Source organism: Varroa jacobsoni, unplaced genomic scaffold, assembly GCF_002532875.2.
Source record: "Varroa jacobsoni isolate VJ856 unplaced genomic scaffold, vjacob_1.0 scaffold_1283, whole genome shotgun sequence".
In the NCBI taxonomy this organism is placed as follows: domain Eukaryota; kingdom Metazoa; phylum Arthropoda; class Arachnida; order Mesostigmata; family Varroidae; genus Varroa; species Varroa jacobsoni.
Window position 1 is genome coordinate 82,327 of NW_019214185.1, and position 23,796 is coordinate 106,122.

A 23,796-nucleotide genomic window follows, 5' to 3' on the forward strand; every position below is an offset into this window, starting at 1 on the left:
AGCAAGTAGATCATTCTGGCAAAACCCGACAAAAAAACAGACCTCACAGTAATCCCGTGTACTGACCGCTAACTGAATTAATCACCCCTTTCCCATATTTTATAATAGCCTGCAGAAATTTTAAAATGGCTTCTTGATTTGGTGTGCTTTCATACGAAATGCGTTCATGCTGTTTGGAAATAGAGAACACGGAAAAAGACAGATTCAATTGGTATTAGTCAAACAAGCGAATTTAGAACTTCTAGATAATACGGTTTTCTGATATTTTTAGACGGTTGTGAGGAAATATGGCAAATAATAAAATCGCGAAGATTTAATTATAACTGCAATGTACCTCCAATTAATTGCTAATTGGTGCTAGTTAGGTTAGCGTTCGGCCGTATGGGTTCAGGCCTTTGAATTACAGGTTCGTTCCAAAACAAGGACAAGCTGACAACAGGTTAGTTTTTATATAAGACAAATAAAACGTTTTGAAGCTCATATATGCTTCGTGTTATTTCTCTTTAAGCTATAAGTAACTTCAGTATTTATTTATTTATTTGACAATTTATCTGACACTGCGCACCAAAAATATGTTTGCTTGCATCTACCAAATTAACCGCAGGCCTTATTTTAATGTTTTTGATAATTCTAACAGCAGCAAATGATAATCAATATATTATTGCAAAAACGTTCAAGTAAAGGAAAGAATAAAAAAAAAGTTATTTTTCGGGAAATGCAAAACTCAACACTTATTATAAAATGATAATATTTGGAAAGTGTATATATACATTGTGGTTGGTTAAATATCAGTACTTTTATTCGATATTTTCTTAACAAAGGGCTCGATCATTTAACAGCCATTTAGGAATGGTAAATGCAGTTCTCAATCCATGTCACTGCGAACTAGTGGGGAAACTTCATTACACATACTTAGTGAATGCAGAATGACCTTACTATATATCTAATCTTTTCCTAACCAAGGCTACACTCAATATTAACTTTAAGGACAAAGAGCGCATCGATTCCAGTTAAACAATGGGTGGAGGTAATTTGAATTTAAAAAAATCTTGGCATCCGTCAACTCTTAGAAATCAAGAGAGGGTGTGGAAAGCACAACAGCAAGATGAATCTGAAAAAAAGAAAGTGGAGGTGCTTCGAAAGGAACTACAGGCACAACGAGAAAAGGAGGAATTTCAGGTTTGTAAATAGGCCATATAACATAACACTAAACATGTTAGACAAAATATCCTTTGTTTGGTCTATTGCTTGATTTACTAAGCGTTAGAACATTAGAATTTGCATAATTGAATAAAATTGATTCGTTTTGTAGTGAGCTCAAAGGTCGTTGTAGCTACATATTTGTCCCTGCCGACGTATTTTTTTGCAAAATTATTGCTTAGATTATCGTCACTTTATGTCAAAAACGCTACGATATTCTTGCTTTTTCATTAACCATTTGAAGAAACATAAAACTACCTTGAAAATTTTAAATATATTTTATTTTTGCAGGGTTCGCGAGCAATGTAGCGAGGTGTTACCGGAATATTAGCACTAGGGACAAACTTCTTCGAACAGAAAACATGAGAAAACCTATAAAAATAATAGGCATATTTGAAACATTTGTAGAATCGAATAAATATATTCTCAGTCTCATTCAGTAGCTTCATACGGTATCAAAATAGACCGGTAAAGTTAGCTACCTGTATATGAAGAAACGTACGATATTTATTCAATGTAATTTTACGGGCAAACTGTCGACAAAGCAGATTTTTTCTGTCAGGCTACTAAACATTGCATGTATTGATTTTTGGATATACTGCATGGATAGACTGATTTTTAAACACGAAAGGTGCTGTCTTTCGATATCATATGGTCTTTTTCGGCACATTTTCTGGGTGATTTACTTTTCCGCGATGTGATTCGTAAGCGTCAAATGATTGTTCCTAGAAACCATGCCATTTGTATTTAAACGTACTATTGTAATTCATATTTTTGCTCTATTTCAGAATATCGCTGACCGTGCAAGCGGCTCGACCGAGTCAAAGACCAAGTTGGAGTGGATGTACAAGGGTGTATCCGCCTTGGTGGATCGTGAGGATTACCTGCTGGGGCGAAAAGTCGACAAAACCTTCGATGTCATCAAGGCCGCAGAAGAAGCATCAGAAACGACGCAACAGGATGGCGAAAAGTGTGAAGGATTGCCTAGCCAGTTATTCAAAAGGGGCGAAACAAAGGCGGACTTCACACCGGTGGACATGGCTGTTAAGGTTCGTGAGGACCCGTTGTACATTATCAAAAAACAAGAATACGAGTCGAAAAAGCAACTTCTTAGCAATCCAGTAAAAATGAAAATGCTCCAAGAAATGATCAACAAGGAAAAATGTAAGAGACATAAGAAGAGCAAAAAAAAGAAGAAGAAGAACAAAAAAAATCCAAAGCGAGGTGACAGCACAAGTGACAGCAGCCCTGAGCGGGACATCCGTATCCCTATCAACAAAAACAAGGAAGAATCGAAATCTTTTGATGACCGACAGCGAGGCTCGCCGAATCGAGACCGTGGCAAGAGTGCAAACCCATACAGCAGGTTTGGGTATAGAGAAAACAGTCGTTTAGGAAGAAGACGGCATAGTGTCGAGAGAAAATCCAACCGAAGTCTTCATAGATATCGAGGTTCCCAAAGAAATCGCTCCAGAAGTCCACAGCAAGACGAAAGCGTTGACCGAACAAGAAGTACGAAAGATATCACTCACAGACGAGAGCGTAACAGTGAAAGAACAGAACATAGCCAACCCGAAGAACCTAATAGAAATGGGCTTACCGAGGCGAAGGACCGACGAAGCCCTGAGCCCTTGATGAGGAATAGACCAAGAGATTACGAGAGCGTTGAATTATTCAGCCGGTCACCTTCTCCTATGAGAGAAGGGTATGGCCTAATCAAGGTAAAAGAGACATCAGAAGACGTTGGGTATGCGAAGAAGGACTACCGTCTTCTGCTTGAGGACCGTAGGCAGAAAGAGGAGAGGGAACGCCTCGAGCTGAAGGAACGTTGCAGAAACCGAAACAGCCACAAGATGACAAAAGAAGAAAAGGAAGCGAGGCTTCGAGAAATGCAGGAGGATGCCGTTATACGGGAAGCGCAAAGGCAAGAATACGTAAGGCGACATACAAAATGTGACGCCGTCGTTGTCGAGGGCTACCAGGAAAGCGGATTCCGGGGAGCGGAAATGTTTTCTAAAGCTGTCGACAAATCAAATGTCGAAAGACGCATCAAAAGTAACCTAAAGGGATTAAAACGTGCTAATCGTATTATGGATAGCAATTTCCTGAGAAAATAACCGTTGACTAAGTAGAAACAATGGTTTTCGTGGTAGGAGTGGCCATGGAAAACCAAATGTACAAGACGTGAAACCTTTTTATATATTTATATCGCTCATTATGATCTCGATATGAGATCATCATCGGGAAAACCACACTACCGTATGCTGGGTGTCTCGGTAATAAAAAGCACCTAATGTAAATTCTTTTGTAAATTTGACACACTGTTAGAACAATTGCGATTTATGTGCAGTATAAAAGGTTAAGGAGAAATAAACAGTTTTGCCCGATTCTGATGCAAAAAAGCGCTGATTTATCTGCTTTTACATAACATATATTTTCGTAGCTGTATATGTGTGTGAAGCCCGCGAGTGTGCTGCGTAGCGTACGTTCAGGATCGACAATCGAATTACGATAGAGCGCTGACCACAAGCCCAATATTTTAGTAAACGCAGTGCATACAGTGCATTTTCAAAGTATGTAGTAATTTTGCGTTAAATTAAACGGCAAAAACTGTCATTACTTACATATAAGCTTTTAAAGTAGAAAATTATAAACACACAATCTTTACACAAACGACATGATATCCAAATACTGTATATGTTCATTTCGAGTCGAGTGTTAATTAAACCATTTCTGGCCGCTAATCTGCTGTCCGTTGTAATAATATAAACAGTTTTCTTAAAACGTATACGTGCACACTGGGAAAGCTTTTCATAATGAGTTAATAAACAACACGAAGTAATCTCCTTTTGTCTTTTGGTCAAACCGCACATCGTTTCCAAATACTTCCAAACTTTAATGTTGAAAGATTGCCACGTACGGTTCATTTCCACAAAATTTACCTACCAACACCTACTTTTCAAGATGATCATTCCATCTGAATACTTCAAAAAACAATATATATATTTAGAAAATATCCAGAAAGCAGTAAGGAATACATCATATAAACGAAAATGAATACACAGTAAACTTTGAAATAAACGCGCTTGTATTTAACGAGACAATTACATAATGTTTTGACTTTTTTTGCATTCAATATATATATATATATATATATATATATATATGCAGAGATGATGTGGTTTGTTGTCTGGTGTAATTGTTCATTTTTTTTTTACAGAATAATGAAAATGGTGTAACCTTTCTCGTTTTCACCGCCTTATCTTATTTGCTTTTTGCGCCACAGGTCTCTCTCTCTCTCTCTCTCTCTCTATATATATATATATATTTTCAGTATATGTACTGTGACGATCTGCGTCGCTGTGGTATCCGTTAGAGAAAGTGCTCAGTCTTACACAATAGAGCCAACACGAAAGATACTTCTTTCGGATTAGATAATAATTTTACTTAATCTAATCTTACATATTCCATGCTTTTTCATATCCTTTCCTTCTGTTTTTCGCTTTGCTTGCCACTGGTGGTCGTCCCCTTCATCATAAAAGAAACACTATTACTTCTAATACGTACATATATTTAGTACTATTTCCACCATTTATGCTCGTGATCATAATGTGTATATATATTTATGTATATATTCTGTACAGCGGAAGAGCAGCGTTATCACCGGTATGGCCAACTGACTGATTTTTTAAAGACACTACATGCTATTACAATAATAATAAGAGATTAGTTATAGTTATATGCCATGATGTATTTTCCCTTGCCAGCCAGTTATCAATCAATTGATTAAAGAACTATATCATCAATCCATTAAGCATGTACAAAATCATATCAGCATGTTATTCAATTCGGCTCAGGAGAATCGAAATTTCGGGTTATTTCTAAGATTTCTAACGTTTTGACACGTTTTTGATATCACGGGTTATAGGTCTCCAACGATTGTACGATTGGTCTTTAAGGACTAAGTTCATGTAGTTAAAAAGATTTCGAGACAGAACCCTCGCAAGGAATCCTAGATATACGGAACTTATATACGCCGGATAGTAGAAATCTAAGTGGGGATTTTCAAGCTTTTTTTTGAACGTATATTAATGTACAAAGGCAAATGGTGTTGAATATAGAAAACGATGAAGTACGTTTCAAGCTAGTGTACAATTTACAATCCTGTGGAGAACGTTAATCCATAATTCGTAATTTGAAATAATAGGACACACATACAAATGCGCATTTAACATAATAATTAAACTAAGTTTAGCATTCATGTGAATATCCTGCACATAGCTTCACGAATTTGTGATCTATGAATAAATGATGATAGTAATTACTCTAATGCTGATAGTCCTTCGTGACAGTGCATCGTAAGCGAGTTGATTAAGAAAGATAAAACGGATTACTTAATTTAGAGGGAAGGAGACTTATCGGATGCATTCAACGTACGCAAACAATCAGTCATTCTGAGTCTCACTGGGGAGGCTGTATTTATTCTTACACAACCGCTATAGTGTGTGGAACGATTTCTGAAAAAATGATTAATAACTCCTTATGAAAGGCAGCTCAAATCCAACGCAGAAATAAATAACAATTCGTTACGTCCCACGCCATATTTTGGATATAATTTCAAAATTTAGCAGAACATGTTGCTAGCAGCATATACAAGTACTACCTGAACTTGAGCGAAACTTTTAGAGTCATTTTCGGCGACCATTAACTAGCCTAAAAAATAACATTACATATCTCGTAACAATACGGCATCGGTAGACTTTTAGTAGATGATTTTAGGACCATCACAATGACAATGCAAATATAAATTACACGAGGTAATAACTACGCTCAAGTGAAAAACGTGAGTGAACGAAAAATCATTTTGGGGTTGTTCCACTAACAGATGATGGACGCATTGATGAATGTCTAGCCAATACCAATAGTGAAACGACCAACATAGTAATACATCTACATGACATAGGAGATAGCATACGAAAAGCCAGTTATGCAATGAACTGTTTTGTTTTAATTACTACAGCCTAGCCAGCTGACCAGACCGACCTCATTTTCGTCTTCTATCATTCCCTATTTTGCTGCTACGACAGCTGTGGCAGCAGCAGCAACAATTCAACAATTGCTATTAATAATAATTCATATGTCACTCGCGGTGAACCTAGTGAATAGAGGTAATAGTTACTCTATGGTTGATTCACTGGTGTCCACGTCATCATTCGCTTGCAATTAGTGACGATTAACGCAACTGCTTGTTAACATGCCTTGTTGATGTTTGCTTTTTTGCTTTGCCGCGATAAACTGATAAACTGTGTTTGTAAACCCCCCTCCCACATGTTTTTATTTTTCCAGTGGCATCGTCATAACCATTTGATTTTGTCCATAGCCAATGTGTGTCGCCCGTAGATGTCACATGCCGCTCCAGATACGACTAACTACGGTACGGACTCTTTTCCTTTCAGTGAAGCATCATTGTAATGATCTAATAATAATAATTATTATTATTATAACTAGCTCGGTGACATACATTGATAGTAGATTGTTATTTGTTTTCTTTTATATCATTCATCATATACAAATATACAAGAGGGTGATGGAGCAGCGCAAAAACGCATGGGCCTGAGCCCCTCTGTTCGGTTCAACTGGGCGAGATCTGAACGGGTCGTTAGCCGGGCGTTAACATATTCGAGCGCTACTCCAGCTGGGGATGCACAGTTGCACACTGCGCATACAGCACATATTAGCCATATATGCCGACATGTTAATAATAATCATTATAATATAGAGGCAGCAGAGACAAAGTACAGCTGTCCAACGCTTCGGCTATTCGCGAGCCACCAGCAATTTGCCCTAGATGTCTCACAGAAACAGACACTTATCGCAGGAAGCCATTCACAAAACAACTATCATTATACTATACAACTAAGCGCGCATTCACACAAAACCGCATACAACTTCGGCCAACGAATGCGGCGGACAGGCTGCAGAACTCTGAAGACGAGCGTCCTACTTCTTTTCGGTTTTTTCCCCGTGTTCGTAATGTCCACGGTTTACTCAGTTCTGTTGCTATCTTTCTCTTGTTGACTCGTCACAGCTGTATCTATTCTCCTCTGGACGCAGGACTGACTCGCTAACGCCTTCATGGATCAATGTTTTTATGATTCTCAGGATTTCGCTGTTTTGCAATTTAGCAGTGGTGGTCGTGCATTTTCGACATTTCTACAGAGGCACACACACACACATGTCCACGTCAATTAGTGCTTTAGCTTTTCTGCTCCGTGGCTTCTCTTTCTGTTATTTTGCTCTCCCATATATATGACACACACACATACACACGCACCAGAGCGGATCAGAGCGTGCACACGCCAACCGGTGTTGCTAATATCCCTCTCTTCATCAACTCTTAATAATTTACAATACACACCCCCACACACACACACACGCATCTATATATATATATATATATATATATATATATATATAGTAAAACTAGTGTCTTCCATGCATTATATCGTTTCATGTTCCATTTTTCGCTTGCATTCCTTAGTGTTATCTCTATCTAGTTGGCCCTCCATCGCCTACTTCAACTTCTTTTTGCCCTCCTTTATGTTCCTAATCGCCACCTTATTGTTATGCTTTTCCTGACTTGGCCGCGCTTGTCCTCTAAAGACGTCACTCGACAAAAACGAAATGTTTGCATGTTTCACTTCATTTCAGTGCTTTACAGTGTCGTCAGCTATTTCAAGGACATAGGGTCGGATTCACAAGCATCTAAAAATCATTCCTCGCAAGATCCGAGGAGAATCCTGCTAGCTACTTGGACCTTCGACAGTGTTCGTCGACATATTCGCCGTACTGCCCTGCCAGAGTTGGCTTAACGGCTCTTATTTTTCTCTTTCTATCTTTCCATTTTCGAATTTTCTGTACAAACAGCGGCCTGTGATTGGATTGTAGGTGGTACTCCTCTCGTGAGAAACACGAGTGCACGACTACGAGGACTAACTGTACATGCGCATCTACATCATACGGGACCCGTTGAAAAACATTCCAAATAAGCCCCATGAAGTCGTTACATTTCACCATGGTGGAGCCAACCGTTCATCAAAATTATATCGCCGGCAGAATGTATCACGGGCGTGTTGTATCGGCATATTGGCTGTGTGGGGTCTTCATCAAAAAGACGCCATTCGAGCAGTGATCCGTCAAACGGGCGAGCCGGCCGCCATCAACACGTTTCTTCTCGTGAAGTGCAGAGCCAAAACCGACGTGCTCTTAGTGGGGTAAGTGGATAGTAGGAGACCGTCATGGGCACCGTCCGTTGCAACCCGGACATTCGGCGAGTTGGATGCTACCTCGTCGAGATCAAATTCGCTCATTAGTTTCGTAAAATCCCAAAGCTTGACGGCGCAGTCCATTCCGCCCGACGTCAGTATGGTGCCCTCTCGGGAGAATGTCAGCCGATGTATCGTGTCCGTGTGGCTCCAGAGATCGGCAAGTAGGTGAGCAGTGGCCACATCCCAGACGAGAATACGACCCCCACCACCAGCCGAGCATAGAAAGCGACCGCAGGAGGAAAAGGCCAACGCATAGATTGTTGACTTATGACCCGTCATATGTCGGACACAGGCGCCGCTTAACACATCCCATAGCCGAACAGAACGATCCGTAGAGCCTGTCGCTACGTAGTTGGAATTGGGATGAAATTGCACACAATCCACATCCGCATAATGACCTATTGAAAAAAATTAGAAACTCCGATTAGTGTCAAACTCATTAATGTATATGAGTTTCTATGGTTTGCGGATCATAGTACGCGACTGCCTCATATTACAATATACACAAACCAAAATAATTACCATGAACCATGTGTGACCAAATAGACCATCTAGAACAACATCCCATATAAGGCGAAGCAGTAGTTCTAAGCTGCCAGTTTCGTGTATGGCGAAGGGCTCTCTGCCCTTTGCACAACTTACCCGCAAACACTCGTAAAGGTTGATACGAGTCTGTGGCCCATAATCGCGCCGTCCGATCGTGCCCACATGACACGAAGTAGTAGCCAACAGGAGCAAACTGAACTGCCCAAACAGGAAACACATGACCTTTGTATGATACAACGTTGCTCCAAGTCAGCAGAGACCACAATCGAATCGTACCGTCTTCCGAACCAGACAAGAGGAACTGTTTATCTGGACTGAGAATCAAAGACGGAATGAAAATTTTCATGTTATGTTAACATGAAAATGTTAATAAAATAAATATAATAAATATAATAAAATAAAAATAAAATGTTAACGAAAAAAAAAAACTATGTTAAAGTCGATTTCAAAGGATCAATTATAGTTGCATCACGTTACAGCAAGTAAGTAAATCCGAATAGGTAATCATATAATATTAGTAATCACTTGTAACGCGGCTAACAATAACGCGGCTGTTAGTACAGACAAGCATCAGGAGAGGCATCGTACTGAAAGTTCTGGCATCTGTTGAGTATTTCTATTTCGTGTTCAAATTTTGCATTCCTTTATGTATGCCATTTCTCGTTGATTTATCTATAATTAAATGCAAATTTTTAGCCCTACCTAAAGCTAAGAGAGGTAACGGGTCCCTGATGTCCAACCAATACTTTGGAATCAGCTGAGCTTCTTTCATCCATCATTCGGTACAGGACGTCGTCTGCTTCGCGATCAATTGTTTCTAATTCTCCTGCGCTCTTCATTGCCTTTAGTTTAACGGGGGTTACTGAGAACACTTTTATTCTGCTATCTTGAAGGCCAATGCCCATCATGGTCGCTTCGTCGTTGATTTCCACCGCTGGAAATAGTTGAACAATAAAAATAGACGACAGGTAAGAAAAATAGTATCAGACAGAAAAATAGGCTCGATACCAAGACAATCTAGATAAAGGATATCTAGACATGACCATGAGTTGTCGACAGAAATATTACGCTTCCTCTCATTTGTGATATACTAGCTAAACTGTAAATTCATAAACTGAGTTTTAAAAAACTTCAGCTTCCATAGAACACTTTCTTACATTCACAATAACCCCAACTAACCGGTAGCTTGTAGGTGGCTATTGATGAGCGTGTAGAAGCAGATGCTAGGCAAATTTCCTGCACCCAGTCGTATTCTCTTGGCTGCTTCCTTCAACGCATTTAATCGGTCGAGTTTGTCGGCGTCGCGCAGCTCAGGAAGTGGTATCCGATTCGATGGAGGTGCGTTTGGATCAGCTCGCGTCTTTTTTGACAAGCCTGAGTCTTTCTTTGCTTTCTTTTTTTTCGGCTTCCCGTCACCATCCTCGCCCCCGGCATCATCTTCTTCTTCAACGATAATTGTTGGCTCCTAAGTTGGATAAAAAAAGATTTATTTGGGTTAGCCTTCGATCTATACTGTACCGTACGCACCCATAACTTGAATTGCAGGGCGGTTATGTAATGGCTAAGATAAGTTTCATAAATAAACTTACCTTTGGAAGGCCATAGTAAACCTTGGCCTTGTTCAGCTGCTTACTGGCTTCGCCCATGGTACTTCCACTAACCGCGTCGACCTGTTGTCGGCTCCTAGCAATGCCTTCGTAGACATCTACATAGATGTTTTCCTGAACGATGTTCTGAATTGCTGCATTTTTCTTATCCTGAAGGAAACGTTTGAGTGCATTGTATGTGTCTCGATACATGCGTACCGTGTACTGACCAGATCGGAAATTTTGCATCAATTGTGATTCAGCCATTTGGTCTTTTCGATGTACGAACATCAGTTGTCGAATATCTTCCTGGAAGTACTCCTCTTGCAAGGGGCCGAACCTGTACAGACATCATCACAATTGCTAGATATAGATCTGTTCTATGGATTTCGTCAGGATAGTACTTGAAAGGTGCTGCGAAAGAAATAAAAGCTGCTGGAGCAAGGTAGTCAAACGTCAAGCACGGATTGAATAGCTCAATTTATCTGTAAAAATCAATGTTTTTTCGGCATCACTTCATTAACTAACTTCTTACTAACGCATCAAATTTGTATACATGCATTTTTAGTCTTTGCGGTGATTTAGAAAATTATAGGTTCATACCTCTCAATAAAGGCGTCCGCCTGTTTGCGGTGTCCGTTATGGACAAGTTCAAGGTACATGTGCACGAAGCACGGGTAAAGAATAGCCGCCAGTTCATGCCGGTACGAGTCCAGCGACGTCTCAACAAACGAACGCAACGCCGCATATGATCCTTCGACAGCATCAGGGTCGCCTTCTGCGCCTGCACGACCACTTAATCCCCCCGCAGTGCCTTCATCGCGTTCACTTTCTGCTACGCCCCCAGACACCTTTGACTCACGTTTTAAAATTTTTTCTGTTTCCTACATATTTGAAAAATATATATGCACCAAAAATAAATGTCAAATAGAATTAGACCAAAATTCCTCCTCACTGCATATTTATTGTAGTTTAGCTGAACAAAAAGCCTGAATCATTGTCCTACTCTGTTTGGAAATGTAATATAAGTAAAAAGTAATGGAACAATGACCTTGTGGACGTGTCAACTCTTATCTATTGTAACGTACTGGAATCTTTCAAGCCTAGCCCACTTGTTAAACCAAGAACTTTTACGGGCCAAGTTTCTTAAAATATATTAGGTGATTTGTATATACGACTATTACAAAAGAGCACATAATAATAATGGTATCAGTGACGAGCAGTTAATACTTTAATAAGCCGATACAAGTTTGGATTAGTTTTAGAGCAGGTTTAAAATTTCCGCCAACCACCTTATGGCCAACCAGGCAACCAATCTGAAATCATAAACAGACAGCCTGAGATCACAAGCACCATTCACAACATTCGAATGTCCTGTGATGGAACGAAACCTACTGGAACACCTAAAGGCGGTCAAACATTATTTATGAAGCACAAAGATCAGCTCGATTTATAGATTACATTATACACGTATATATAGTCGTTTAAACGAAAGACGAAAGGTAACATCCATCAATACTAATATCAACAAAAACAGTACTTTTACATACTGTGGCGTGTTCTCCTAAGTAATATGTTTACAATACACATAATGAGGTGCCTTAACTTGAACCCAATCTTTTCTTAGATGTAAGTATGGATAGTTAGCTCTGTAGACTTCTCTATATACGGTTTGAAAAAATTGCGGTGCTTCGCTATGACATGATTCAACAGTGTAATGTCTAATTAAGTTTTCAATCACATACAGCATAGACGTTTACCTATGAGACAAATGAGTGAATCCTTTCAGATTATTAGTGTTGTAATTGTATTCATAGACTTACAAAATGCCAAATAATGGAAAACTAATCATGTATGCTGAAAAGCATTACTCATCAATCCACCTTGTCCTTTCGATCAAGCTGGGGCCGTTGTATACACGCAATCCCGGTAAAAATATCTTCATTTTATATTGCCTTAACATTGTTTATCAGTTTGTTGCCCGTCATCCGTCGCCAAAATTACTCGAGATGAGGCCTATTGGAATCAATTCAATCTGTTGCATATTTAACTCTATAGCTGTTTTCCTTTCACTCCATATTTTGCCTTACACAAAATGGGCAGTACCACTTTTGGCATTATGTATTATCACTTATCGTCCTGTTTTTCTTTCGCTTTCCCTTTACCGCTCAGAGTTCACTGTTTAACGAAGCCAAAATCGACGATAACGACGGGTAGGGCTCTTTTTTTCAAAAGCAAGGCAAAGCTGGATGAGTGCGAAGAGAGTATGCGCATTCGGATAACCCTACACCATTATCTCTCTAGTCGTATAAAAAGCAGCGACGGCTGCCAACGCTTTTGCGTTCTAGCACAAACACGACAGGATCGGTCGTAATAACGAAATATTGCCGTTACGGAGAGTGAAACAAGCTACACACATACAAGCAACGTTAACGGGTAGAAAAGAACGTACGGAGCACGGGACAATGGATAACCTTGCTTTTGGGACTAAACCAGCTCGAACGCGAAGCTTACCACGAAAGACTACATTGTGCACGTGGCGAGAAAAGCAACATGCTTTGAAGTACCGATGGTGAATCTCTCTGGAGCAATCATATGTGTTATGTTAGATTAAGCCCTAGTTCTAACACTGATAAACCTAGAAATAAGCTGATATTAAGCGCATAAGCGGAAAAACACGAGTCAAAATTGTAAAGAGAAGCGAACGGAGATAACTGGTTTTCCGACGAATTCAGTTTTGTGTGTATGTGTGATCTCTCTGGATGATTTATGGGGTTCTTGATCGAGCATTTACAAGTGTGGGCTTTTTGATCAGTTTCAATCAATAAAGTGCCTTCTCTTTTAGCAACTACGTCAACTTATAACTGATCAATTTAACCTACCAAAAACGTCACAGATTACATGTGCCCAAATATTTTGAACTATTGCTATCATTTCAAGCGTTATTAAGCCGTGAAGGATCACCGACGGTATTGCGTGTACAATCCAGAACATTAACCAGATTCGTCGCGTTAGGAGCATTACAAATCGCTAGTCAACAAAAAAAGAACGTGCGTACCACTAACGATCTGAGGATTGTCTCAAACCTTAACTTACGAGACCAGTGTCCGAGTACTTGGATAAATCCGCCGTCTACGTTTCCATATAACCCCACCCTTCGTGGTTGTAATCTTTGTGGTAAGTTCTCATGGCACACCCTACGCCATCAGACCCTCCCAATGGCAACACTCTTAGTCCCTACTACCAAGTGGTTTCAGCCGCAATCGACCTGGTAGCAGGCACAGCAGGTGGGACAGCTAACGTGCTCGTCGGACAACCACTGGACACGGTCAAGGCAAGTAGTTAAGCGGATTACCGACGAAGGCCGTTTGGACTGCTTCTGGAACAAATCTTTGTTTCGGGCTAAAGCCAGCCAGTATATATTGACGTATATACTGGCAAGAACTACGAATAATAACACGGAAACAAATTCACATGTTCTGCAAGTAAGCCATTTGTTGATATTCTTTTTTTCACTTCCGATAGGTACCGCCAGGTCTTTTTTTATTTACATAAGCCATGTCTACCTCTCATCAGACTGGTTCGAATTCTTTGGCTTTTTTTGGTTTCCGCTTTTAGGTGAAGATGCAAGCATTTCCGAAACTGTACCCGTCAACAATCCAATGTTTCGCTAAGACGCTACAACAAGATGGCGTGTTTCGTGGTCTATATGCTGGCACTCTGCCTGCTCTAGTTGCAAATGTGGCAGAAAATTCTGTACTTTTTTGTGCCTACGGAGTGTGTCAGCAGTTCGTACAAAAGATTGTCAACAAGCCTAAAGCGACAGACCTTTCTCCGCTGGAGAATGCCTCCGCAGGTTTCTTCGCTGCTTTTTTTTCCTCGGTTACATTATGTCCAACCGAATTGGTTAAATGTCGTCTTCAAGCTATGCGAGAATCGAGTCAGACTACGGGAATTTCAGCCTTTCAGCTAACAAAAAACATCTGGCATCAAGACGGCCTACCAGGATTCTTCGTAGGACTTACGCCAACGTTCGCTAGAGAAATGCCCGGTTATTTTTTTTTCTTTGGAGGTTATGAGCTAACGAGGACATTTTTAGCGCCAAAAGGCGAAACAAAAGATGACATTGGACCAGTGAAAACCATCATTGCAGGAGGTACGGCATAGAACCACTAGTACATAAATTAGATAGAAACACTAAGAGGGCACTATGATGACATCACTAATTTATGTAAATAATTCCAGGTGTCGGTGGTACATGTTTGTGGGTATCGATCTTTCCCGCGGATGTGATTAAATCACGCATGCAAATCTCTCACGAGGCGAAACTAGGCGCGTTCGGGGTAATGAAAAACCTTATTCACCGGGAAGGACTGTTGGCTTTATACAATGGTCTAATTCCTACCGTCTTAAGGACTTTCCCTTCTACGGGCGCACTCTTTCTTGCGTACGAATATACCCGCAAAACCCTAAATTCTGTATTTTTAGATCGCTAGAGATAACGAGGCCTACCCTATATCTCACCTGACACACAAAACGTTTGGTGATACAAAAAACATGGGTTCGTCACACGCGCAACGCAATTACTTAAAATCATTAGAAAAGCATTATTCATTACCTAATGATGGATGGCCAAGGGCCAATAGTATTGATAACTTCTGTATTCTATATTATTATATAATGGCAAAAATAGAACATGAATTTCATTTGAAAATGTTACATTTTAGCGATGAACTGTTAAATCAAAAAAGCACAACATTGTTCGGCCAAATACTCTATAATAAAAACAATACGTAGTACGAAGCGCAACATTTTTTTATGAAGAAGCATTCGCCGAAAATCAACCCGATTAGTTTTTCTCAAAAAAATAATATATAATAATTATTATCATTATAAAACTATTTGCTAGCAGAGACCTGAACAGTTTAGCGCAAAATCTTACGTGTTACCGAAGATTTCAACCTACATGTAGTAAACATGCACGACTATCCAAATCTAAGATCGACGAAAGTACTAATCTAGTCATCTGTTGTAACTTCTTTTAATATACAACTTCCTTACTTGTGATCGTACAGTTATTCATAAATTCAATAGGGGAAAATGATGACCTACCTGTAAGTTGTGTTTCCGTAGGTACTCGAGAACTGCCTGCAGTGAGAGCTGATCGCTTGCCTCTTTACCTATCTGCTTGCCATGTAAAGGCTGTTTCTCCCCATTAACCACAACTGCCTCATTTGATGATTTCGTGGGCGTGCCTGCATTGGTTGTTGTCTTTGCCTTTTCAGTTTCCGCGCTGCTCGATATGATGGCTATTGACGTTGTTGGTGTTGGCACCGTTGTTGACGCTGAGACTATTGTTGTGGCTGCTATTGACGAGGTCCCCGATGTCTTTATTTTTTGACCCGATAGTTCAGGGACATCACCATTCGTCGGCGTCTGCGTGATGCAGTGCTTTCTGTCAATTGAATTTCCTTCTGATTTTCTTCTAACTTTGGTCTAACTGTACATGGCCCATTGATGTTGCTTAACGTTGTACCATTCTCTACAACCGCCGAAACAAGTGATGCCCCACCGTTATTGTCGCCACTTAACCGCCGTAAGCACTCTTGTTTGATCACAGTATCGACGAGGCTATGCATAGCTTCACTCGACGCAAGAGTATCAGGTGATTCGGTTTTGACATGAGTCTCGGCAGCGATCGAACCAGTTGGACGGCCTTCACTGCCTGCACCACCGTTGCCAGCAACTGTTGACTGCCCAGATTTTGCTTCCCCATTGGGTAGAGACGGGTCACTCGACTGAAGAGCTTGAGAACCCGATGATTCGGGTGAACCTTCGCTAACGGAGTCATGAGGGCTTCCACCAGAGGAGTGACCGTTTGAGAGGCCGCCTCCAGTGGAGCTAACATTTGCGGTCGCAAGTGTCGTTGCTGCCGTTGCTGTGGTTGTAGGTTGTTGCTGTTGCGCATTTGTTGTGTAACTATTATTACTGACTGCTCTGCTTATGTTGCCTGTGTGGTAGCCATCTCGTGCTGTTCCCTCCCCACATGCTGGAGACGTGCTGACGGCATCGTCAGCGACCGGAGCGCCTAAAGGAAGTCAACGAAAATAAGTGCAGAGACAGGTTAAAGCAAAGATTACGTAAAAGCGAGGATGGATTAATAAAGAGGAAAAAATAAGTAGCTAGGAAAATGAGTACATGGAGCTTAATGTTGAAAAAAAGGAAGAAGAAGAAATTTGATGATAGTTAAGTATATCTGATTACAAACTAACCCGATTTTTCAAGAACAGTGTAACAATACCTTATATCGTGCTATATACACTAACACTACACAGTATATTAATTCACGCATTTTTGCTACAATAACTTTTAAAGTTAAAGAACGAAAGAAAGAAGAAGTTATAACATTTACAGTGCATACCAGTGCACTTTCAGCTGCGCTTGTTTCACGACCGTTTGGCTAATATACAAAAACGAAGTTATAACCGCATGGTATAAATGATCTTCGATAAAAGCCATATAGCTCAAACAAACGGCCTATCTATATATAACTTAATAACTGATTCCATATAATGTCTCGCTCCTGTATGAATTATCTATAGATTTTGCTTAAACGCAGACCAATGATGTGGGTGCTTGCTAAATTAAGTAACGAAATGAGAAGTTAACGTCAGAACACTGCACAGTTTTTCAAATCTCGCACACATGAAATGATACGATACGATCATTCCTTGTTACACTTGAAAAAAAGTTCACCTGGACAAAGAACACTGCCATATGCACAAGAGGCAAGTCGAGATTAAGCAGAGCAGGTTGAGGATGCCCCTTAGATCAAGAAGTGAAATCTAAATGGAGTTTATAAGACGACAATCTCCAGCAACAAGTATAATGTGGTAAACTATACCGCTCATTACGTCTGGTCTGATCTACCCCGCTTCGTCATTAAGTCAGACAGAGAAGCGCACTAAGTACGCCAGGAAAACGGTTAGTGGAAGTGGCTGCACACTTGACGGCAGAGTCTTTCGTTCTTTTCTTTCACGAACATGGCGACCGACTGCCACCTTTCTTTTGTTCTGTATCTGTTTGACAACCAAAGATACACTCGGCGCATACTGGAGCTACGTTTTTCAACTGCGCTCTCAACCGATTGCACCGTTTGTCGATCCACTGATCCGTCGCAATGATATACGACTGTTTAGAAACGTGGATAGCATACATTCATATATAGGCACGTACTCAGACATAAACGGGCGTGTTTGCAGTAGGCGCCGGGTCATCAGAAGGCAGAAACAAGCCGGTCAAGCGACAAGACAAGCACGTCGCTTTAACGTGACGACAGTGTCGCTTTTCATTACATGCTTAATGGTAACAATGTCATTAAGAAACGATTGTCTTTGTTTTTTGCCAGTGTCCTGCACACTGCACAGTAATAGTGACATTGTGCATGTGTGCGTCAACCTGTGCGTTACTGCAGCTGATATTGCCAAAGTTCCCCATACTGTCTCCGTCAGAGACTTACCTTCCTCCCTTTATCATAAAAATTCGAGGCTGTATAATCGTTGTTGGTCCATAGTTCTATTACCTGCTTACAAGTAACAACAGAAGGACGGCCGACAAGTTTAGTTACCAAGGTAGCGCGCTAATGCACTGCTGATAGATACTTGTGTGCGGATGCCAGCCAGTAGTAACAGCACGTAATTACTAAGACGCAATTAATGAAATACACACATTTACGAAATGATAGAGTACACATAGATGTAGGCACATTTACTTCGGGCGAGAATATTTAGAAAGACGATAGATGCAGTTGACATCGAGTGAATTGATATTATACGCTTGAGTTAAAGAAATGTGCCGTGTGTTCAACCCGCTCTACCAGACACCATGTTGTGCAGATGTGATGGCATTAAGCACAAAACATACTATTATTATTCCCGTAATCGTCATAGTTTCAACTCAGAGCTACTCATCAAGTGCGGTGAACGCTCTCGAGATTGCTTGTTTTGTCAGTAACGCTAATGCTGACACATATTTGGATATTGAACAAAAACAACGATATACGTCCTTCGTATTGCATGTGCCCTCCAAGCTCTTTGGCTGGGGGCCCCCTTCGTTTATATAAAGGTAGCGCGGAACTCGTCGCACACTTTAAGCTGTTAAGCTTCTTTTTGTACTACCTTTTTTTCTTCTTGTGTTTTCGATACACAAACGCACAATGACCGACAAAACAGGCGCAAAACGGTGGAACCACATTCACTGTTCACAATCACTAATTCAGCACAAACTACTCCATTCAACCAGAAAAATGACAGAAGCACAGATTTTCATCATTGGCGCTAGCACACTTCGCTCAGTATCTTTACAGCAGGTCATCAGCAATAGGGAGCTTTGTCATTATAGCTCTATAACTAGTCCTTATATTATGATTCGGATATATCGTTCCCACCCCCTGCTAAGGCTATAACACGAACCAATCCGACGTGACAGCATGAACGACCAGCGTTAAAACGTTAACATGGCCTACACTTACCCCGCCGCCGTTGACACACACACACACCGCAAGCAGTAAAGCCGTACGAGACTCATTGTGTCTATTACAAAATGGAGAGGGCGGGCTTCAGGCGTGAAGTGGGAAGCGACTAACGAGATTCGTACCATTACGACAAGGTAGCCTCATATGATAACATAGTATATACGTAAGTACATGTTATTTAAATATACCACGGTGCTGCGATGCAATGTTTCTTTTGTGTCGTTTGAGTGATCGAAAAGGTACGAAACATCATTCGGAGGACAGCGCTGTGATATCTATGTAAATGCCTTACGAACTATTATATAATAGATATATCTCAATGCACTCTGAATAGGGACAAACTGATGACCGATGAGATCAGTCTGAACGATTTATATATTACCACAGACACAACTAGATCCTATTTTTACCGAGGTTGCTTCCTGGTATTTTGGTCATGGCGAACTATTGAGAAGACTAGCGTTTAGCTAGCCTAGCACTTTGATCACGACAAGACCGGAGCCGGCCCGCTATGAAACTAGTAGCGAACGACCAGGCAAATGGGTCAAAACGAGCTCGTATACAGACACCCATAGACGTACATCAGACACACAATGAGAAGCCAGTTGTGGCGCCAGAACGGATGCGCTATCAATGCACGCGGTATGTCGACAACGTGCCACCTGCATACGTGCTCATTGGTCGCTTTCCAGGTCGTGGAGACCGCTGTGAACTTCCACGGGTGCCACTTTTGGCTAAAAATTGTCGAAATGTCGATTCCTGCGGGGCTAATGTTTCTCGGTTTCGTTGTGGGTAAAATCGATCACATCTGAATGATAAAGGCGTCGGAATCGTTGAATCGAGCATCTCGCCCACAGGCGAAACTCACCTTCGGTCGACATGGCGCCCGGGAGAAGGCTCGGCGGCGCCAACACAAAATATAGAAACGAAAATGCCAAAAAAACGCGTCAAGAATTACGGACAAAACACCATTCGAACAACTGGCCAGTTTGTTTATTCCATGGCTGCTGCTGTGATCTTGCCTGATAGAGGGCGCACACGTCGCCGGTAGCGTGCGAAGGCGCGCCAAATTCAAATAAGTTGAGAGGACAGGGCGACAGTAGCTTGGCGGGAGAGGGCACTGGGGATAGATAAACCAACAAGCTCGACAAGCATAGGCTAAGTTACTCTCACCACTAGACTAATACACATTGACAGAAAACTGGCAGTCAATTGAGAGACTGCCTGCCGGTTAGCGCGCTCATTCACGATAGCGTTCTTTGACAATGCATCAAAGTTGAACGTATATGAGCAGTAACAAGTAGCCTCGAATAATTATGTTCGAAAATACTTTGTTTGGATTGGTGAAATATAAATATATACGATTGGTTAATATTGGATTATATTCAGGTGAGATATAATTACACGAAATCGTTAACCGAGACCCCCTTCTTTATATGCAGTGTAGATTGATGCGCGAGGGTTTACGGCATCATAGCAGTATACCCAATCGTAGAAGTGTATTTAATACGTTTGACGATCACAAGGTTTTTCTACTTGGTGGAGTACCAGTAATTGTGCGTGGTTAAATAATATAAAATGAGCAAATGCTGTGTGGCAACTATATTGAACAGCTCAAACGACAAAAACAATAACACGGAAAAATAACAAAAAAGGAATCACACGTTTTAAAAAATGGAGACCGCAGTTATATCTCTAAAAAGCTGTATTAATCCAATTTTATACTACCGATTAAAATGGCAGTGATATATACTACGCGACGAATCTGAATTAGTAAAAAGAAATTATAATAATATGGCAAAGAGAACTTCCATAAGCCTTCTAAAGACGCCTGGCCTATGAAAGAAAAGCAAGCTGACTGGCTGATTCATAGTTACCAGCGACGCAAAGTCGCGCTCACCACGATACGCTTGCCCACATTGAGATAGGGATTAGCCAAACAAACACATCGACGGAAGAGTAGAAACATGTGGAAAGACTCATTCTACTGATACATCCGTCGCCGGTGGGTTCTGCCAGGCGGCGCCACTTGTACTTAATTTTTAATCAGCTGTTTAGGAGCAGTGGTGCTCTGTAGAAGTTGAAAAAAGATAATAACGCCTGTTGAATGAAATGTTCGACACTTCATAAACACTCCTAAGGAAAAGTTATTGATGAACAAATCGACCTGCCAATGACGTCCTTTTCGTCGGCTAAGTGCCAACGCTCTGGAGGATTCCGTCAAAATTTAATCAAATATATTATAGCGACAAAAGTTGCTATTGTGTCAGTTAGTGTGTGTCGTGTCTATCGTTAGCGGTATAGCGAAGTGGGAGACGAAGCACATTGATGTTCATCGGGTGGATTGTGCTTTGTGAACCCGTCGATTTAGGATGTTGGTGTATTGTTATTGATGTTAGTTGATACTAATGTCATTGTTATTGGTGTCTTCGTCAAACAAATGCTGTTTGTAGCTTAAGCCTCTATTACGCTAAAGTTTTCTCCGCGCGTCATCTGACAAATACCTCACTCTGAGGACTCCTCCGGTCCTAAGCAAGCGCTACGAGAACGATTATGCAACGCGGGGAGGCATGTACACTTTTGGCGCTTTCTCTGTCCGAATCGAACAGCGATAGTGAGGTGCTTCAGTTTAGTCCGCCTAGAAGAAAACTCGTCACGAAAAGGTTCGAATGGTTATTATCAGAGCATGTCGTACTATATATTTAATTCTTAATAAGACTCTATGAATTGTGGCAATAACAATTTGAGACGTTTATTACAGTTCAAATGTGGCGCATTAGTTAGAATAAAAATAGGCTATAACAAACTATTGTTAATAATCATACTAATAAGTACCAGTGAACATACGTCACCAATTTCTCACTTGATTTTTTTTAAGTGTGCATTTAATCAAGTTACGTACCATAGTTTGTCTTATAACAAACATTCTGTTAAAAACCTCTCTCTATTTTCTCAAGCATCTTGAGTTGAGAACGCTCTAATTTTAAGTTTCAATTGAAGACCCAAATAAGCTTTGCATGGCAGGAGTAAACTTTACGGCCATTATGTTCGCCTAATTTTGGAAGTATTGGCAACAGTTCCGCAATTTCCAGCTGCTAATGTGAGTCCTACAGGCTAGATAGATATAATGTAAAAATGATGTTAGTTCATTGAGAAGGCTAATGGATAACACAGAAAAAGGCTAAAGAGAAGAACATAAATTGATGAAGAAGGGTAAATAAAAATTAACTTAGTCTAGAAGGGAAAGCAATGATTCATGTCGATTAAGACCTTCAAACGAGAGAGGCTGCGAAAGCGTTAGAAGATAGCGGTCATGTAGCTATAAAATGCAAAAAACGTGCATTTATATATCCGTATGTATATATTGTGCTGGATTAATAATTATAATATAGATATATGAATAAATACACGTCTACATATGGATAAGCGGTTGTAGCGGTCGTCCTTGCCAGCCAACGACAAAGCTAAGTCAGTGTGCATCATTTTAGTAGTAGCAATGGTATGGCCGACTTGTCGATTGGCTAGATTACTGGACAGCATTGTCGAAATGAGGGTCGTGGAGTCCGACTAGAGAAGAGAGTCGAAGAATTTGAGCGCCTAGGTAAGGATCGCGACTGCTTGACTGACCCAATGATACGAAAATCGCAAGAATACCTGTAAGGGACGTGCATGCTGACCTGAGTGTGGTTCGACTCGCGCGCGTGAGGAACGACTACATTGGATGGCTTCAGGAATGTACCGTACGACCACCACCTTCCAGAGGAAACTAGATGGCCTGTTAATTTTTGACTTTTTGCCGCTGTAGGAAAGACGGGGAAGCGTTTCAATTTTGTGGGGTGAACGAAAAATGCTGGATAAGCTAAAAATCCAGAGCATATTTAGTGTTTCTGGCTAACATCCGAAAAACTTGAAATCAATTACTTGTCTCGCAGCGGGTAGAGTGAACTCCTATGCCGAGTTCGAGTGGCCTGAAAACGGAGAGGGCCGACACGCGCTGTCGGATACGCAAGGAAAGAGGAGACCTGTCGCTGCTTCGAAAGAGAAAAACGTATATGTTGTATACATTTTACTTCGAATGTTACGGGAGCACCCTTTTTTTGAGCCGTTTAAAGGACAGCTACAAAAAACGATGTTTTGGTACCACACGAGTTGACGTAACGTAATTTTTTTAACCGTCGTTTTATTTATGAAACTATAAACAATTACTTTGCAAAACTGATTATAAGATGACGAGAAATAAATCACATACAACAATGTATGAACAAGCATTAAAATGTGGTTTAAAATCGGGGACAAATCCAAGACTGACGCCAAAGAAGGTGATGCTGTTTGTTAGTATTATTGGACGGAGTTGTCACTGGCTGGCAAAATGATTGATTGGAAATTCTACTGTGAACAACTGGCAGGATTACATCAAGTCAATAAAAAAAATCGACCGCAATTGGTGAACAGAGAAAGCGTATTCTCGTTTACCTAGCGGGTAAAAACTGAGAACGTAGTTAGGAAGCTTTCATGCGTCCGCGGTCGAGCCCAGACCTTACAGCATCAGACTATCCTCTCTCTCTCTCTCTCTCTCTCTCTCTCTCTCTCTCTCTCTCTCTCT

The 23,796-nt window shown here is 40.7% G+C and overlaps 4 protein-coding genes across 10 annotated transcripts in view; 3 read left to right on the forward strand and 1 right to left on the reverse strand.

Moving 5' to 3' along the window:
- The first annotated feature begins 192 nt into the window (after nt 1-192).
- On the forward strand, nt 193-3,602 carry LOC111268430 (uncharacterized). The gene is made up of 3 exons (XM_022847411.2): nt 193-439; nt 988-1,179; nt 1,989-3,602. The coding sequence occupies exons 2-3, from the start codon at nt 1,018-1,020 to the stop codon at nt 3,315-3,317; spliced, it is 1,491 nt and encodes a 496-aa protein (XP_022703146.1). The 5' UTR covers nt 193-439; nt 988-1,017; the 3' UTR covers nt 3,318-3,602.
- Nucleotides 3,603-5,652: 2,050 nt separating this feature from the next.
- On the reverse strand, nt 5,653-20,074 carry Taf5 (TATA-box binding protein associated factor 5). Its single transcript, XM_022847409.2, has 9 exons — nt 20,062-20,074; nt 16,279-16,748; nt 15,773-16,156; nt 11,264-11,544; nt 10,664-11,000; nt 10,254-10,539; nt 9,777-10,008; nt 9,171-9,388; nt 5,653-8,926 (listed from the first exon to the last, which is right to left on the reverse strand). The coding sequence occupies exons 1-9, from the start codon at nt 20,072-20,074 to the stop codon at nt 8,397-8,399; spliced, it is 2,751 nt and encodes a 916-aa protein (XP_022703144.1). The 3' UTR covers nt 5,653-8,396.
- LOC111268431 (mitochondrial ornithine transporter 1) lies at nt 12,047-15,459 on the forward strand. Of its 6 annotated transcripts, XM_022847413.2 has the most exons (5): nt 12,047-12,289; nt 12,833-13,232; nt 13,601-13,994; nt 14,279-14,816; nt 14,906-15,459. In XM_022847413.2, exons 3-5 carry the CDS (start codon nt 13,848-13,850, stop codon nt 15,154-15,156), a joined length of 936 nt encoding a protein of 311 aa, XP_022703148.1. In that variant the 5' UTR covers nt 12,047-12,289; nt 12,833-13,232; nt 13,601-13,847; the 3' UTR covers nt 15,157-15,459. The 6 variants fall into 6 exon arrangements, with proteins under 6 accessions (XP_022703148.1, XP_022703147.1, XP_022703149.1 ...); XM_022847412.2 differs by having other exon boundaries at nt 12,833-13,994; XM_022847414.2 differs by lacking the exon at nt 12,833-13,232.
- Nucleotides 20,075-21,099: 1,025 nt separating the features above from the next.
- Nucleotides 21,100-23,796, forward strand: part of LOC111268433 (uncharacterized) — a 90,743-nt gene continuing 88,046 nt past the window's right edge. The window contains exon 1 of one of the 2 annotated variants that reach the window (XM_022847418.2): nt 21,100-21,856. In XM_022847418.2, the coding sequence (XP_022703153.1) occupies nt 21,747-21,856 (110 nt within the window). In that variant the 5' untranslated portion in view covers nt 21,100-21,746. The remainder of the gene's footprint in view (nt 21,857-23,796) is intronic. The other variant, XR_002685219.2, reaches the window with a different exon arrangement.

Excerpts from the sequence above, each read along its gene's own strand:
- LOC111268430 (XM_022847411.2), top strand. The coding sequence starts at position 1,018 with ATGGGTGGAGGTAATTTGAATTTAAAAAAATCTTGGCATCCGTCAACT. Across the intron at positions 1,180-1,988 it reads GAGAAAAGGAGGAATTTCAG|AATATCGCTGACCGTGCAAG; the intron begins GTTTGTAAATAG and ends GCTCTATTTCAG.
- LOC111268431 (XM_022847412.2), top strand. The coding sequence starts at position 13,848 with ATGGCACACCCTACGCCATCAGACCCTCCCAATGGCAACACTCTTAGT. Across the intron at positions 13,995-14,278 it reads AACCACTGGACACGGTCAAG|GTGAAGATGCAAGCATTTCC; the intron begins GCAAGTAGTTAA and ends TTCCGCTTTTAG. Across the intron at positions 14,817-14,905 it reads GAAAACCATCATTGCAGGAG|GTGTCGGTGGTACATGTTTG; the intron begins GTACGGCATAGA and ends AAATAATTCCAG.
- Taf5 (XM_022847409.2), bottom strand. Across the intron at positions 11,001-11,263 it reads GCGGACGCCTTTATTGAGAG|GTTCGGCCCCTTGCAAGAGG; the intron begins GTATGAACCTAT and ends ATGTCTGTACAG. Across the intron at positions 10,009-10,253 it reads TAGCCACCTACAAGCTACCG|CGGTGGAAATCAACGACGAA; the intron begins GTTAGTTGGGGT and ends AACTATTTCCAG.